The 15,220-nt window shown below is 53.0% G+C and overlaps 2 protein-coding genes across 2 annotated transcripts in view; one reads left to right on the forward strand and one right to left on the reverse strand.

Moving 5' to 3' along the window:
• Positions 1-15,220, reverse strand: part of LOC111922155 (uncharacterized) — a 130,503-nt gene that overhangs the window by 44,320 nt on the left and 70,963 nt on the right. The window lies entirely within an intron of this gene.
• LOC147647188 (maestro heat-like repeat-containing protein family member 7) lies at positions 648-5,236 on the forward strand. The gene is made up of 12 exons (XM_086872554.1): positions 648-793; positions 1,051-1,198; positions 1,407-1,597; positions 1,680-1,817; positions 2,101-2,215; positions 2,388-2,525; positions 2,758-2,934; positions 3,068-3,223; positions 3,383-3,484; positions 3,883-3,985; positions 4,266-4,322; positions 4,664-5,236. The coding sequence occupies exons 2-12, from the start codon at positions 1,061-1,063 to the stop codon at positions 4,786-4,788; spliced, it is 1,440 nt and encodes a 479-aa protein (XP_086728680.1). The 5' UTR covers positions 648-793; positions 1,051-1,060; the 3' UTR covers positions 4,789-5,236.

Raw genomic sequence — 15,220 nt, forward strand, 5'->3', positions numbered from 1 at the left:
ATCCATTCACCAGACAATCAGGGACATTTGGTGAATGGAAACTGGTTGGAATTCTAGCCTGGGGACATAAAATCCCTATAAAAACCCAGGCCAGAGAACCCTCAGACGTGGATTTGGGAACACCTATACCTTGCGTATAGACCCTGTCCACCCAGCGCTGCGCTGTCCATTTATTGTGGTTTTTTCCTCGCTGTTTGTTGCTTTATTAATTTATAATAAATTAATCTTTGTTAATCTTTAATTTGCCGTTGCATTTATAACAGAGTTTGACAGGGCAAAGGCTGACATGGCAGGGACTGAGGGCATTCAAAATGATGACACCGGAGGGACTCAGGGCATCGCAAAGGCCAACAGGACACCCACTCCCACTATAAGCCAAGAGCTCATATGGGATTATTTCAAGGACCCTCGTATTTCTTCTGACGTTGTTGAGAAGAGAGCTGCTTCTTCTGAGCAGCAGGTACCCAGTCAGGTACTGGAACTGGAGGTCTCCCACGATCCTGTGCCCCCTCACGCCACGTCCACAGGGCCCCCTCAGCCTTTGAGGCCAGCAGAGCATGACAGGAAGGGAAGCACTTCTTGGGGGAAGCTGGGGAAGTTGCTGCCTTGGACAGCACTCCATGTCTTCCCCATCCCTCCTCCAGGTGCCAGCTATTGTAAGGAACATTCACCAGAGTCTGGTGTCCCATGTCACTGTGGATGTCAGGCAGCAAATTGACATTATAAGGCTGGCTGAAGAACACCCTGTTGATGTGGTGCTGGCCCTCCTGCACTGTGCCCCATCGTGTGACAGGTATGGGGCCCACGTGCCTTGAGAGCTCAGGGCTCACCAGCCTTTAGGGCCCATGGCCCTGCACAGCCTGTCCAATGGGCTCTGCCCAACAGGCAGAGAGGTCCAGGAGCCTCAGGCCCCTCTGTGTCCTGATGCTGCTGCCAGTGCTCCCTCCCTGCCCCTCAGGGCACCAGGGCTCTGTCACCTGGGTCCCCACAGCTACACAGGGCATGGCTCTGTGACTGAGACACCCCTGACACAGAGCTCTGATCCCACAGAGCTGCTGCCATGATGTGGCAAACCATAGGCTCGTCGGGACCAACAGTAGAGAAAGTGCTGCCAACACTGCTCTGTGTGATGGAGAACTGGCCCCTTTGCAGCACCTGCACCTCTGATGGAGACAACAAGGACGTTTTTCCCTTGAGTGTGAGTTTATGGACATGGCCTTTGATCACCTGGAGCTTGCTTCCCCAGGAGCTCTCTGTCTTCTCCCTGCCTAAGGCGCTGGGCTGAAACCTGGGCTAGGGGCAGGCTCAGGGGGCACCAGGCCTGCTGCTCCCCCTGTGTCTCCCCTCGGGCCCTGCCCCATGGACACCTTGGCACTGAACGCTGTCTTTGGGTGCTTCTTTTGCAGGCAACTCTGGTGCTCTGGATGATTGTCCAGATGCCACAGTGCTGCGAGGCGATGATGCTTTATTCTGCCCGCCTGTTTGTGGCTCTGCTGTTCCATGTTGTCATCACCACTCAGCAGATGCCACCAGTGGAAGTTGACAGCTTCTGGAAAGCATGCCGGGAGCAACATCGCCTTCCCAGCAACCCCAACAGGTGCCAGTCCTCCTGTCCTTCCCATGCCCTTGTGGCTGACACCAGTGCACTCAGTGTGACCTGGGCTTTGCTCTGCACACAGGTTTGCAGTGCAGGCCATGAAATCTCTGCTCTGCCGACTGCGGTGTGAGAGTGTGGTCATGGAAATGGGACGCAAGCGTGGCTGGGACACGCTGCTCTGTGCTGACACCCAGCACTATGCCGTGGGTCTGCTGGCCAGGTGAGCCTCACTTCTCCCAACTGCCTCTGAAATCTGTGCCCTGTGCCTGGGGTGTGTCACACAGTCCCTGTGGTCCTGGCCAGAGGGCCTCGTCACTGAGGGATGGCTAAGCAGACTGGAAAAGGCTGAGAGGAGGGTGCCCAAAAGGAGCCACTTCCCAAAGCACCCATGGTCCCTCCAGGGATTCTGGGGAAAGGCCAGATCTCTGTGATTCTTTCCTGGGAGAGGTTTGTCCCCCCGCCCCCCCACCATCAGGGTCTTGGTGCTGTTTTCCCCCCGACAGGGAGATGCTCCGTGGCTTGATCCCCTTCTGTTCCCATATTGCACTCGACCTGCTCAAGTCACTCAGAAGGGAGGAGCCATGCTGTGATCTGTCCTTCCTGGCATTCCTTGTGGAGGTGAGCCTGATGGCCAGCACTACCTCACTGGGCTGCCTGCCAGCCCTGTCCCCTTGCATAGCCACAGCTGCCTGGGACGGTGCCCGTGCCCTGTGCTGCTGCCTGGGCCCAGCCCTGCCCAGTTCCAGGCTCCTGCCAGCTGGCTCCCCTGTCACTGCCCTGTGCCTTTCAGGTCCTCGAGTGCTTGGACTTGACTAAACACGGTGACAGTGTCCTTGAGATCACATCAAGGCACCTGCAGAGTGAGTGCAGGCAGAGGCGTCGCCTGGCGCTCAGAGGCCTCGTGGTGCTCAGCAAGGAACCCTCGATGGTGAGGACAGGGCAGCGGCTGAAGCTGTGCTGAGCAAAGCAGCTCCTTGGGCTGGCTGGGCTTCAGGAGCTGAGGCAGCTGCTCCCAGCTCTCCTGCCTCACCTGCCTGAGTGCTTTGGGACAGCCCTTTGGCCTCTGGGCCTGGCAGCAGCAGGGTGGGGTTGCAGTGCCAGGGCAGTCTTGGCACTGCAGCCATTCAGGGCTTCCCAGCACAGCCTTGTGTTCCACACAGGCCATAAGAATGTGCAGCCTGTCTCGAAGCCTTCAGGAGCTGCTGGGTGATGCAGATGGAGATGTAGTTGGCATGGCCCTCCGTGTGTTCATCAGTATTCTCAAGAATAAAGACATCATGATATGCAGCACCACTGCCCCAAAGCTGGCTCAGGCACTCCTGCTGCTCTTTGACCATGTAAGGCTCTGTGCCCCCAGCCACGGGCATTGGCTGCTGCCCAGAAACTTTGTATCTTACAGATTTCTGGGCCTTTGCCCAGGTGAGCCTGGGGGAATTGGTATTAAGGTCTTTTTCTCTTCTTTTCCTCCAGGACCACAGCCATGTACAGTTGCTCTCCCTTGATCTCTTCTTCAAGGCGATGGATTTGGTAGTGGATGAGGGAAAGAAGCCCCTGGAGAAGATTTTGAACCAGAGCCTGCTTCCACTCTTCATCCACTGCCATGATGAGAACCAGCATGTGGCGAAGGTCAGGTTTTGTGTGATGCTGGTGCATCCCTGGGAAGGGCATTGGCTTCCTCCTGTCCTGGAACCTTCCAGGCTGCGGCTTCCTCGGGGCCCTGTCACCCAGACAAGAGTCCTGTGCCCTGGGCTGCAGTGCCCTCTCTGCATCTCTGCTGCTCTCCAGGCCTCTCGAGAAACGCTGCTTCGTGTGGCCGAGTTCCTCAAGAGGAGGAATCTGAAGCAGCTGATTAGGAAGGAGCAGCTATCAAAGTTTGCTGAGTGTCTGGTAAGGGCAGCCTGGATTAGCTCAAATTTGAGAAGCCCCCTGGTCCCGGTGCTCAGTGTGTGGGGCTGGCAGCTGTGACCCCTGCCCAGTGCTGCACCCAGGGGCACCAGCCTGTGCCCCACACGCTGCTCCCTTCCCTGGGCCGCACGGCTTCTTCTCCAGGCTCCTGTGGCCCCGAGCCGGGTGCCAATGGAGCCCCACACTGGGGCTGCGGGCAGGGGCGGCACCGCGGCTCCCCAGGCAGCCGCCGGCCCTCTGCCCCCTCCAGAGCCCGGCGCCAGCGGCTGCTGGCCGGGCCTCAGGGCTGGGCGGGCACGGGAGGCCGGGGCTGGCCGCAGGCAGTGCCCGGCCGAGGAGCAGAGCCCGCACCAACCCTTCCCTCCTGCCGCTCTCTGCAGCTGGCACAGGACAGGAACCGAGCGGCCGAGCAGCTGCGCCGGGCCCTGCCGTACCTGGACTGCCCACAGGAGCCCTTGCAAGAGGCGGCCATCAGGTTCATCGGTGAGCCACGAGCCCGGGCTCCCTCCCCGCCCCGCCGCAGCTCGGCCCCGGCCCCGGCTGCTGCCCCGGCAGCGGCACCCGGGCCCGGCGCCCTGGAGCCCCGGCTGCCCTCGGGGCTGCTGCTGCCGGCCTCTGGCAGCCGTGCCCTTGGGCTGAGTCAGGATGCGGCAAGGGCCCGGGCTGAGCCCTGCCGGGGCGGGAGGCCGTGTGGCCACAGGGCTGGCAGCGCCGCTGGCAGGGAGCTGTGCCGCTGGGGCCCTGACAGGCTCTGTGTTCCCAGGGATAGCCGGGCAGCACCTGAGGGGGCAGAAGGAAGAGCTGCAGGCCCTCATCGAGGGTGAGTGAGGGCAGCGGGCAGTGAGGGGCTGGCACTGGGGGATCTGAAATGCCCGGGCAGGGAGCTGTAATCCGTGCCATGGCTTCAGAGGGCTTCTCTCTCTGTGTGGACACCTTGGTGGTGTGGGAATATCACAGAGAGATTTCAGGGATGCAGGGTGAGAGATTTGGGTGGTGATGTAGTTGGGAGAGATTCGTATCCAGTACCTTGCAGGTGGTCCTGTTGGCCCCTTAACTCCTGTGGCCACAGTAAGAGCAGGCTGGGATGGCCCTGGCAGGACTTTCTCCTAGGATTCCCACAGATCCGGGCTCTGATCGTGGCTCTGTACCCCTCTCTTCCAGCACTTCAAGCCCTGAGGAGAGATGACAACCCTTCTCAGACAAACACAGATCTTCAAGAGATATTCTCTAAAAGAGCTGCAGAGCTACGTTTGTCTGCTGGCTTAGGAGAACCAGTGTTCATTTAAGATGCTGTGGAAGATGAGACTACGCTGAGACCAGAAGAGACCAGCTGGAGCTCCAGGCACTGCTGATGACTTGCACAGCTGAGCCTGTGGGAAGCTCACATGGCTTCAGCGCTCTCCCCCTGCCTGTAGATAGCTCTGTCCCTGCAGCCCTCAGACACTGCCCATCCCTTCTTTTTCCCTCCACTTTCCCTCCCTTTTGGTAGCTCCCTCCTTCCAGCCCTCAGACACTGCCCGTCCCTTCTTTTTCCCTCCACTCTCCCTCCCTTTTGACAGTTCCCTCCCTGCAGCCCTCAGACACTGCCCATCCCTTCTTTTTCCCTCCACTCTCCCTCCCTTTTTGGTAGCTCCCTCCTTCCAGCCCCCAGACACTCCCCATCCCCTTTTTTGCCCCTCTGCTCATCCCTTTGCTTCGCATTTCGTCAATAAACAGTTTTCCTTTTTCACTTGACCTGCATCTGTGTGGAGCTGAAGGGTCACAAATCCAGAGCGCTGTGACACACAGGCCCCTCCTGCCGTTCTCTCCTGCGCCGTGTTTTGTGCAGAGACGCAGAGGAAGGAGCGCAGATCAGGCTGGAAAGGTCCCTGTGCTGAAGGCCCGGCTCCACAGCATTGTGGAGTTCAAGGTGTTACTGAAGGCCAGTAGTGGGACAAGGAGCCTGTGTGTGTCAGGGACCAAAGTTGTGTCTAAGGCCCTGCCGTGTTCCGTCCTCTGTTGTGCACGTTGAAAGGTTAATGAATAAAGCCAGGTTCAAAATCTCTCCTGGAAAGGCAAAATCCCAATTTCAGCAGCTTTTTCCACTTCTGCATTGCAGGTATTGATGGATCTACTGGAGAGGGAATGTTCATCCCAAATTTCTGCCCGTTTTTCTAGGAACACTCCAATGACAGTACAATGCCACCTGTACTGATTCAGTCTTCCGAGGTTTTTTGGGTTATTCTCTTTTGGGATTTAGGGGTCCGGAAGGTGGGGAGAGAGGCAGGACACAATCCAGATCCAAAAAAATCCCATACAGCACTGGAAATGAGGAAAACATAGTGGAAACAAGCAGAAAGGAACTGGGGGAAAAAAGAATTTTTAAGAAGGAAAAATAGGGAAAAGTAGGGACAAAATTCTAGACAAATCCACTGGTAAAGAATAATTTGGAGGTGGAATAGGAGAAATTCCAGCCCAGCAGGCTACCAGGGCCTGGGAGGGCCCAAATTTTTTATTTTATTTGGGAACTTTTTAGGGCTTTTTAAAAATATTATTGGATTTTTTTCCAGGAAGATCCCCTTTTCCTTTCTGATGGGACTGGAAGTCAACTCCTGCTCCTGCAGTGCTGTTTTTGCCCATCCTCATTCCTGAATATTCTTAGAAACGTCTGTAAAACGGTGAAAATGATGATGGACTGTGGCCTTTTTTCATTCTCAATACTTGTGATGCTATTGGAATGAAGAGGGGAAAAAACAATAAAAAATGGGAAAAATATTTATAAATCAGAATTTTACCATCTACCAGTGCCTGGCTTTTTGTTACAAAGCTTATTAAAAAGAAAAAAAAAGGTGGTTGTAGTGGGTGACTCCCTTCTGAGGGGAACAGAGGGCCCCTCATGCTGACTGGAGCCATCCCACAGGGAGGTCTGCTGCCTCCCTGGGACTCGGCTACGGGGCATCACTGAGAGACTTCCTGGGCTGATCCAGCCCTCTGGTTATTATCCACTGCTGCTACTCCAGGCTGGCAGAGATGAGATTGAAAAGAGGAGTGCCAGGGCAATTCAAAGGGACTTCAGGGCACTGGCTGAGTGGTTGATGGGGCAGGAGCACAGGTAGACTTTTCCTCAGTCCCTTTGGTGGCAGAAAAGAAGTGAAAGGAACAGGGGAGCCCACATTATCAACAAGTGGCTCAAGGGTTGGTGTCATCGGCAGAATTCTGGGTTCTCTGATCTTGGGGCAACTTTTCTGGCACCCGGCCTGCTGGAACTGGATGGGCTGCATCTCTCTTAAGGGTAGAAGAATTTTATCTTATGAAGTGGCAGAACTCACTGAGAGGGCTTTAAACTAGGTTTGAAGGGGGAAGGGGATGCAGCTGGGCTGTCTGGAAGCAGCCCCAAGGGTGGTGAGCCTGAGGTAGGGGTGAAATCAGTAGCCCAGCTGAGGTGCATGTACACTGTAATAAATGAAATTCAGCCAAATTTATCAATAACAATTTTATTGAAAAATTTGCAAAATCAAATTATGAAAACAACTACAATCACAATCAGCTTTGAGCTCAGGATCGGCGCTGGGTGAACTCTGAACCAGCCTCTGTCACACTGATTCCCCCAAGTTCACCGCCTGTCTTTTGGAGAGATGAGTTTTGATACAGTTTTTACAGCTTGAGGCTGTGCAGTCTCAGTTTTTTCTTTCTTCTGAAGTTTGTTGCATATTCATATTTTCTGTTGGTTTTTTAACTAAGTTTCCGAGAAGGGAGGAAAAGTCTGAGTAGATTTTATGAGAGCTGAGTACTGAGATGCACAGTCCGGAGAATTTTTCTGTTGGATTGTTAACGAAGGCTCCGAGAGAGGGGGAGAGTTACAGGAACTGGGTATTGAGATGCACAGTTGTCCTGGGGTGATTTTACCTTTAAGATAGCTTCGGGAGCTGGGAGGAAGCTGAAGCTGTAAGAGGCTGATAAGAGTTTTTTCTTGTGACCAATTATTGGTCATTTCTGAGAATTGGTGGTGGTTTTAACCATTGAGAAGTGAGATCAACTTGTGAACACCACCTTAAGATGTAAAGCCAGGGTTCTTTTGTTCTCTTTGGTTTCTGGCTTCTGATGAGGTAATAGGGCTCTGTCTCAGCCTCCCCACCCCCCTCCAGGCTGGACAAGGCCACAGAGGGTGGGAGGGGGGAAACGGAGCCGGCCTGGCTTGGTTTGCAGTTTCTGCTGCTGAACTGAAACCTGACACCACGAACATCTGCAGCTTTCCAAGACTTTAACTCTTTTACTACCCGGATGAGACTGACAGATTACTCCTTTTTCCCAGAGAGAGAGAAGGAGGAGAAAGAGAGAGATAACATGAAGAAGACATCATAAAACCATCAAAGACAGTGAAGAAAAGAGTTAAGTTTTAGATGGGGAAGAGAGAATAAAGAGATGCTTTAATTAAGCTGAAATATTTTTCTGTTAAAGCAATGGAGATGGACAATAGTGTTCTGAATAAAGTTCCTTTAATTCATGACAGAGTATATGGGGAGGAACGGAGTGTTCAAAGTGTGGGTTTTGAGCAAAAAGTAGAGTAATTGTGATACAGTGGGGTGCTAAAACAGAGTGGAGTGAAGATTTGAGGCCTTGAGGGCAATGAGAAAACTGTTTTCCAGAGAAGCTCACAGAGACAGATGAAGAGAACTTTTGCCTTTGAATAACTCATCCTTAAAAATGACATCCCTAGACTCATTTGACCCATAACACACCTCAGAGCGATGTGAAATGGGAGGAGAGAACTGATGACAGATTTCCAGGCAGCTGACATCAGGGAAATAGAAAGCTATAACAGAAATAGTTTTCTTGTGAGAAACTCCGTAGATTAGCAGAAGAAGACTTCTGTTTCTCTACAAAGACTGATGAAAAGACTCTAGCAGGAATTGGGACTGTTTTAAACCAAAGTTCCAAAGTTTTTTGTCTCTATGTTGTCATGTGAACAAGGGAATGGTTGGGTAGTGAGGGAAAAATAGGGGTTTTCTGGAGGTTATTCTAGTTTTCTTATTCTTGTAGTTTTGTTAATAAACTTCCTTTATTTCCTTTTAAGTTTTAAGCCTGTTTTGCTCTTGCTCTAACCCATATCTCACAGCAAGAAATAAGGAAGTTTTCTAGTAATTTTTTAGTTACTGCTTTAAAACCGTGACAATGTGAAAGAACAATTCCTCTTCTTGGTTTAAGACCAAAACTGCAACATTTAAAGTTGTTTTATTAAGCCGTGGAGACAGAGAGAAGACTGTGGACTAAGGCAATGGCTGAGGTTGCTGTATCTTAAGGAAGAGCTGTCAGTGCCAAGTTGTTACTCAATTTTTTGCTGCTTTGGGCAGAATATTCAAAAGATAGACAACTTCTGACAAGCAGTAATCCTTTCCTTATACCCCAAGTATTTGGATGCTTCAGGACATTTATCACAGCTGCCAAAACTGGATTCACAACCTGTGGGTTTCAAAAGGAGAGCGAGATTTTGCCTGTTCTTGCTTTGGGAAAAGGGGAAAATATTCTCATTCCTTCTTCTCTTTCTTTGCCTACATCTTTTTCACCGACTTTTGACTGGACTCAGCTCAGTGATAAACCATCCACAGGAGCAGCCAGGGCTCCTTGTGGCTCTTTCCTAGTGAGGAAGCTGTGCTGAAGCCACACCTCCTGTAAAATGCACTCAGCATTTTACATACTGAGCTTTCCTATCAGCCTCCCACATCTCAGCCATTCCGTGCTGGGAAATGACAGACAGGGCTGCAGAATGATGGGGGGAGGAGGGGAGAGGAGACAGTGCTTCGTTTAATTATCCCACTTCAGCCTGATTGCTGCAGTGGTATCTTAAAAGTGAAAAGATTTGGAAACTAGATTTCTGGTAATTAGCATTGAGCATATTGTAATGCCAGCACCCAGCCTCTTTCACCGAGGATTTACTTCTCTGGGATGAAATTGCCAGGCTCTCACATCCTCTGATCTCCTCAGAGAACCAGCTCTCACACGTGCTGGCAGACAGCATCTCTGGGCTCAGGATCAGGGGCAGGTAGCAAAGAGGGGACTCTGTCTGTCGGGGCTGGGGAAGATCCATCTCGTCCTTCAGGAGGGAGCCCACGCTGCCAGTGCTACAGCAGAGTGTTTGCAGGCACTGCTGTCACCACATCCTGATGTGAAACTGCTGCCATTTACTGCCCTGGCTGAGGCTGGGGTCCAGCACACATAATAAGAGAGGAGCTTTAAGCAAGTAGTCAAGAGTGAAGGGAGTGTGAGTGTCAGATATTGATGATACAGCGTGCCCAGTCTGCAGCTGCACTACTGGGGGAAACCGAAAGAAAGTATCACAAAAGCAGCAGGCATCACAGATGGCCTTTCACTCTTTCCTGGACAAAAGATAGATTTAGGTAATAATTCACCTAATAATAGATTAGGTAATAAAGAATTAGGCTGTATGAACCTTCCTGAGGAACTGTGCTTGTAACACGGGCAATGGTAAAATATCAGCAAAAGCTGCAGCACACTCAGGCAGCAGACACTGTCTGAGACAGAGCAGAACAAACCATTTGGATCCCCAAAATGACTGCTCACATGAGACCACAGCCTCCTGATCACTCCCTAGGTTTGTACCCATTTGGGGGGATATTTTGGAATATATCTTGGCACAGGCAAGCATGTGCATCAAAACCAAGGAGTTTGCCAAAGAGAAATAGAGGAAACTTGCTACCCACCAGCTGTGATCCTGGCCAGGAGCTTGGGCAATAGCACATAAACACCTGTTTTCATTTGCTGAGTGGTGCTGTGACACAGGGGTGAGCAGTGACATGAAGCTTTTCATCTGGCCGTGATCTGCTTTCAAAGCTCTGTAAACAGCTCTTAGCTGAAAATATCATGTAACTTTTTTTTTTTTTTCCCCTTTGTTGCACGCAGTTCATCCTCAGAGGAAGAAGAGCCCCTGTGCTCATCTGGGCTTGGGAACAGCAGCTCCCTTGAACACAGCAGGCATTCAGCCTGAGGCTGAGCAGGTTCAGGCACCGAGCCACGGAGTTGTAAGTGTGCAGGCTTGCCTTGCATAAAGAGGGAATTGTGAGTTGTTAACTGAGGGAGAGAGCTGCTGGTTGGAAATAAGAGAAAATGCATTAATAGAAATTCAATTTAAGTTAAGAAAAAAAAAAAATAGCAGACCAGCCTAGTTAATTTCATAAGGATTCATGAGTAAAAAAATAAGACCTTTAGTTAGGAAATAATTGCACACTTATGACCTGAGGCAACAGTCAGAACTTGCTGAAAACAAAATGGCACATGTCATTAAATTTAATAATGCTCAATTATAGAATCATAAATATTTGAGATTGGAAAGGCCCATCAAGTCAGTTAAGTCCCCCTCCTTACCAATGCAAGACTGTTCCCATATGTTGCACATATGCTGGTATGTTTTCTACAGACTATTAGAACCCATTGTCAGGAGGATTTGCCTTAAATTCCTCAGTTTTCTCTTTCTTAATTTCATTCCATTACTCCCTGATATGCCTGCTTGTTTCCTGCTAAGTAATTCCTTTCCTTCCCTAGGGTGTGTGTGTGTCAGTCAAATATCTGTAGATGGTTGAAATGCCTCTCCTTAGTTATCACTTAGCCAAACTAGACATATTGATTTAGTTCTTTTAATCTTCCTCATAGGTAAATCCCTCTAGTCCCTTAATTATTTTGTTCCTCTTTTCTGAACTCTGTCTTTCCAAACCCTTCTTGTAGTCATATTAAATGCAGTATCCTAGTTCTTGTCATCCAGAACCATGGAAAAATCAGGGGTGCTGTTGCTTCTCTGTTGCAATGAGATGTGTCTGACCCACTATAATATTTTTTCCCCTGATCTATCATGCTGAGCACCATGCAAGGCTGTAGAGAGGTCAAGACAACCTCTGTTTTTAAAACTCTGCCCTGCAGCTATTCCTTACGGTGCTGTCAGCAGGGAAGATATTTTGTCTTCTAAAACCTTACTTCTGATAGTTTTCCCATCTGAAAACTATCTGGGCCAGGGGCAGCACCCAGGGACCTGCCCTGCCTGGGGGAACTTATACCTGGATCTTATAAGTAAGTACCAGAAACAAGGGCACACACTATGTATTCCAGACTCCAACATTTTATTCTTATTCTTAATTTTCCATGTTTTAAGTACGTCTTCATCTACTTCAGCTTCTACCTCTTCTTCCTAATATTCCTATTCTTATTCTTGATCATTTTTTGGTTTCTGGAGGGTCTTATGCAGGTTTTAGTGGGGGGGGTTGGTGTTTTTTTCTTTCCTACTACTACTTCCTAAACACAACTTTCTTTTCTTTTGTTAGAATTGTGTGTGTTGCAGTCCAGCAGGCCGCCGTCGTGTCCTGGGAGCAACACCTCCTGTCTGTGTCCATTCCTCATGGCCAAAGTGCCCCAGGATCAGCATGGAGTCCTTTCCTGAGGAGAGGAAATGGCCTTGGAGTCCAGCAGGGAGGAGCTGGAGCCAGTGTCCCTGCAAAGGGCCAAGAGCCGTGTGGCTGTGGCCCTCGGGGACCCGGTGCAGGGGTGCCGCTGGCGGTGCCAGGCTGCCGCTGGGAGCCGATGACTTTCCAGGTGCCTTCCCGGCCGGACGATGGGCCGGGATCAGGCGCTGAGCCTCGGCAGCGAGGGTCCCCCTTTGGGTGCCGCTTTGGGCTGCCGTGTGCCCTCGGGGAGCCGCCCCGGGGGTGCTGCAGAGCGGCCGGGGCCAACTCGGCCTGCAGGGCCAGCGCAGGCCGGGGCAGCCCGTGCGGCTCCCTCGGGGTGCCGGGCAGGCCGCGGGGCAGCCGCCATCTGCAGCCCGGCGCTGCTGGCAGCGGGTGCTGATCCTGTGGCTGTGCTGCCAGGCAGGGGCAGCGGAACAGCCCCCGCAGCCCCCACAGCCCCTGCAGCGCCCGCCTCAAGAGCGAGCGGCCTTTCCTGTGGGGAAGTGGCTGCCCAGGAGAAGAGACATCTTCCACCATGGCTTGGGCTGCCAGAGGGCCAGGCCCGGCACAGAGTTGCTCTTGCGGGCACAGCTCGGGCTCCTGGCACTCCACCCAAGCTTCTCGAGGGACAGGCAGCAGGATTCCCTCTTGGGCTAAATCTGCCAGTCTCTGCTGCCTGGCCTCTTCTCCTTCCTCGTGCAGCTCCAGGACGCTCACCTCATCCCAGTCATCATCCTCCCACTGCCAGGCCTTGAGCTGGCTGCACAGGATGTCGCAGTATTCCCTGCTGTCCTGAGCCAGCTCTCCATCACTGTCATCATCCCAGCTGGAGCTGGACGATTTTCTCTTTGCTTTGCCTCCAGTCACCTCCTGGCCATTCTGGCACAGCTCTTGCTTGCGGCAAGCTTCCCAGTCCAAGAGTGCCCAGCGGCTCGTGAGTTCTCCTGGGGACAGCCGCTGCTCAGGAGATTCTTCCCAATCTGAGAATTCCTGACAGTGATCGCTGTCCGCCTGCCACGGCTCCTGCTCCCTGCACTCGCCCCACTCGGAGACAACTGGGGAGGGCTCTTGCTCCCTGCCCTCATCCCAGTCCCAGAAATGCCAGTAGCTCCCCCATACTTGGACCAGCTCTTGCTCAAGGCCTTCATCCCACTCAGAGAGCTCCTGGCAGCTCTGGGCTTCTCCTGGGGACAGCTGTGGCTCAGTGCAGGCTTCCCCTGGAGTCCCTTGCTGGAACTTGTTCATTTCTCCTCAGCAGAGCTCTGGCTCTTCCTCAGCGCAGGACTCCACGGCTCCTCTCCTCCCTCTGCTTGCCCTCTCAGCCTCCTCCTGCTGCTCCCTCAAGGCCTGGGCTCTCTGTGAGCCGGGCCAGGGCCTGGGGGGCTGGGACTTGGGCTTCGCTTCTCCTCCTCCGTGCCTGCAGTCCTCTGGTGCACACAAGTACCTGGACACAGCCACTGTCCTGGGACTGACCCAGGCCCCACAAGCCCTTTATATACCCCCCAGCCGGGGCGGGGCTCTGCCATGTCACAATGGACTTTGGGCACCGCAAGGTCCCGCGTCACCACGGGCCCTGACACACCGTGCCTATGTCACAAAGGCCACCCCGGCACCCCGTGCCTGTGTCACAAAGGCCACCCCAGCACCCCGTGCCTGTGTCACAAAGGGCACCCCAGCACCCTGTGCCTGTGTCACAAAGGCCACCCCGGCACCCCCTGCCTGTGTCACAAAGGCCACCCCAGCACCCCATGCCTGTGTCACAAAGGCCACCCTGGCACCCTGTGCCTGTGTCACAAAGGCCACCCCGGCACCCCTTCAACAGCCCAAGGCACCAGGAGCGGCCTGGAACAGCCCAGGCCTTGGGGGATTGCAGCCCCTTCTTCTGAGCCGCTCCTTCATATGATCAGGAGTGGCTGGGGCCAAGTGAAGGTGCAAAAGGAGACCGTGTGTGTCTTCGTTTGAAAGACAGGGGCCTGCTAAGGGAGGCAGGAGGCTCCTTTGCAATGGAAAATGTAAACCCCCTCCCTCCCAATTATTATCCCTTTGAAAGGCACTCTCTGGCAAAGATAGGAGGACAGGAAGAACAGTTTGTGCTGCTTTTGCATGAATTGCTATTTGGTGAGCAGGGAAGAAGCCCCCCATGGAAATGATTTTACTGAGAGGAGCTGCTAAGCGAGAGCTGCCTCTGTGCAAAGCAAAATCCAAGAGCTGGCTAGCTGTGGGAACTGACTACCTATTAAAGCATTTAAAAAGCTGCATCCACCTCTGTGAGACTGACATTTTGCAGACACGCAAGCCAGGGAAATCTCTCTCTTGCTTCCACCTTTGAGGAGGTACCCGGCTGCCGGTCGGGCCGGGCCCCGCTGCACTGCGGCCCTTGCAGTCGTGCTGACAGTGGCCGCAACAATCCTTAAAGCTTCAGGGTCCCCTGACACCCGGGCAACCAAGGAGGAAATTAAAGGAGCGGGTTCGCTGGAGTCCCCAAAACCAACTGGAATAGGAAAATCAAGTAGGGATGAGGCCCATAAAGCCTGCGCAGCACAGGAGCAAAGTGCAAAGACCAGGCCTAGGGGCAGACACAACAATATCTAGGGGAGGTGTGAGGGCGCAGTCTGAGGGCATGGGTCCAGACACAGACTGGGGTTAGAAAGATGCAAAATACTGTGACAAATTGCAACCAACTGGGGGAGAGATACGGGAAGATTCTAGAAACATAACTTTCAGTGTGGTGACTTGATGAACATATGAATTGCCATCAAGCCTTTGGCAAGTGCTTCCCAAGGCTTGAACTCAAAGCCTGCTGCTTCAGGGCTGAAGTCTTTCTGGCCCTGTGTCCCAGAAGGGCTGAATCGCACAGGCTCGGCCTGGCGGGGCCGGGCTGGCCCCAGCAGTGACCGGGTGGGGACGGGAGGCTGCGGGACCCCGGCTGAGGCTGGGCCGGACCACGGCTGCTCACACCTTGCCGAGCCTAAGCCGTGCCCCGCTGCCGGCCCCCGCTGAGCTGGAGTCCACTGGGCTCCGGGAGGAGCTCCGGGTGGGTCCAGGCCCCCTCGGCCACGGCCTGTGCAGCACACGGTAATTGAAAGAAATTGGCCAGGAGACAAGACTCCTGTTTGATGCTTTTATTAGGATTCAGCTCTTGGGGTGTGGGGGGCCCAAGGGATTGCTTCCATCACAGCCATTCCCACACTGTCAGCTCCAAACAGGAGACACAATTCAGCTTTGCAGCACACACTGCAGAGCTGGGGCTTCCATCCTCATGAGAGTAGCCAGGGACCTGTCATCCTGGTTT

This window comes from Cyanistes caeruleus, unplaced genomic scaffold (genome assembly GCF_971803275.1).
Source record: "Cyanistes caeruleus unplaced genomic scaffold, bCyaCae1.hap1.1 HAP1_SCAFFOLD_65, whole genome shotgun sequence".
NCBI lineage: Eukaryota > Metazoa > Chordata > Aves > Passeriformes > Paridae > Cyanistes > Cyanistes caeruleus.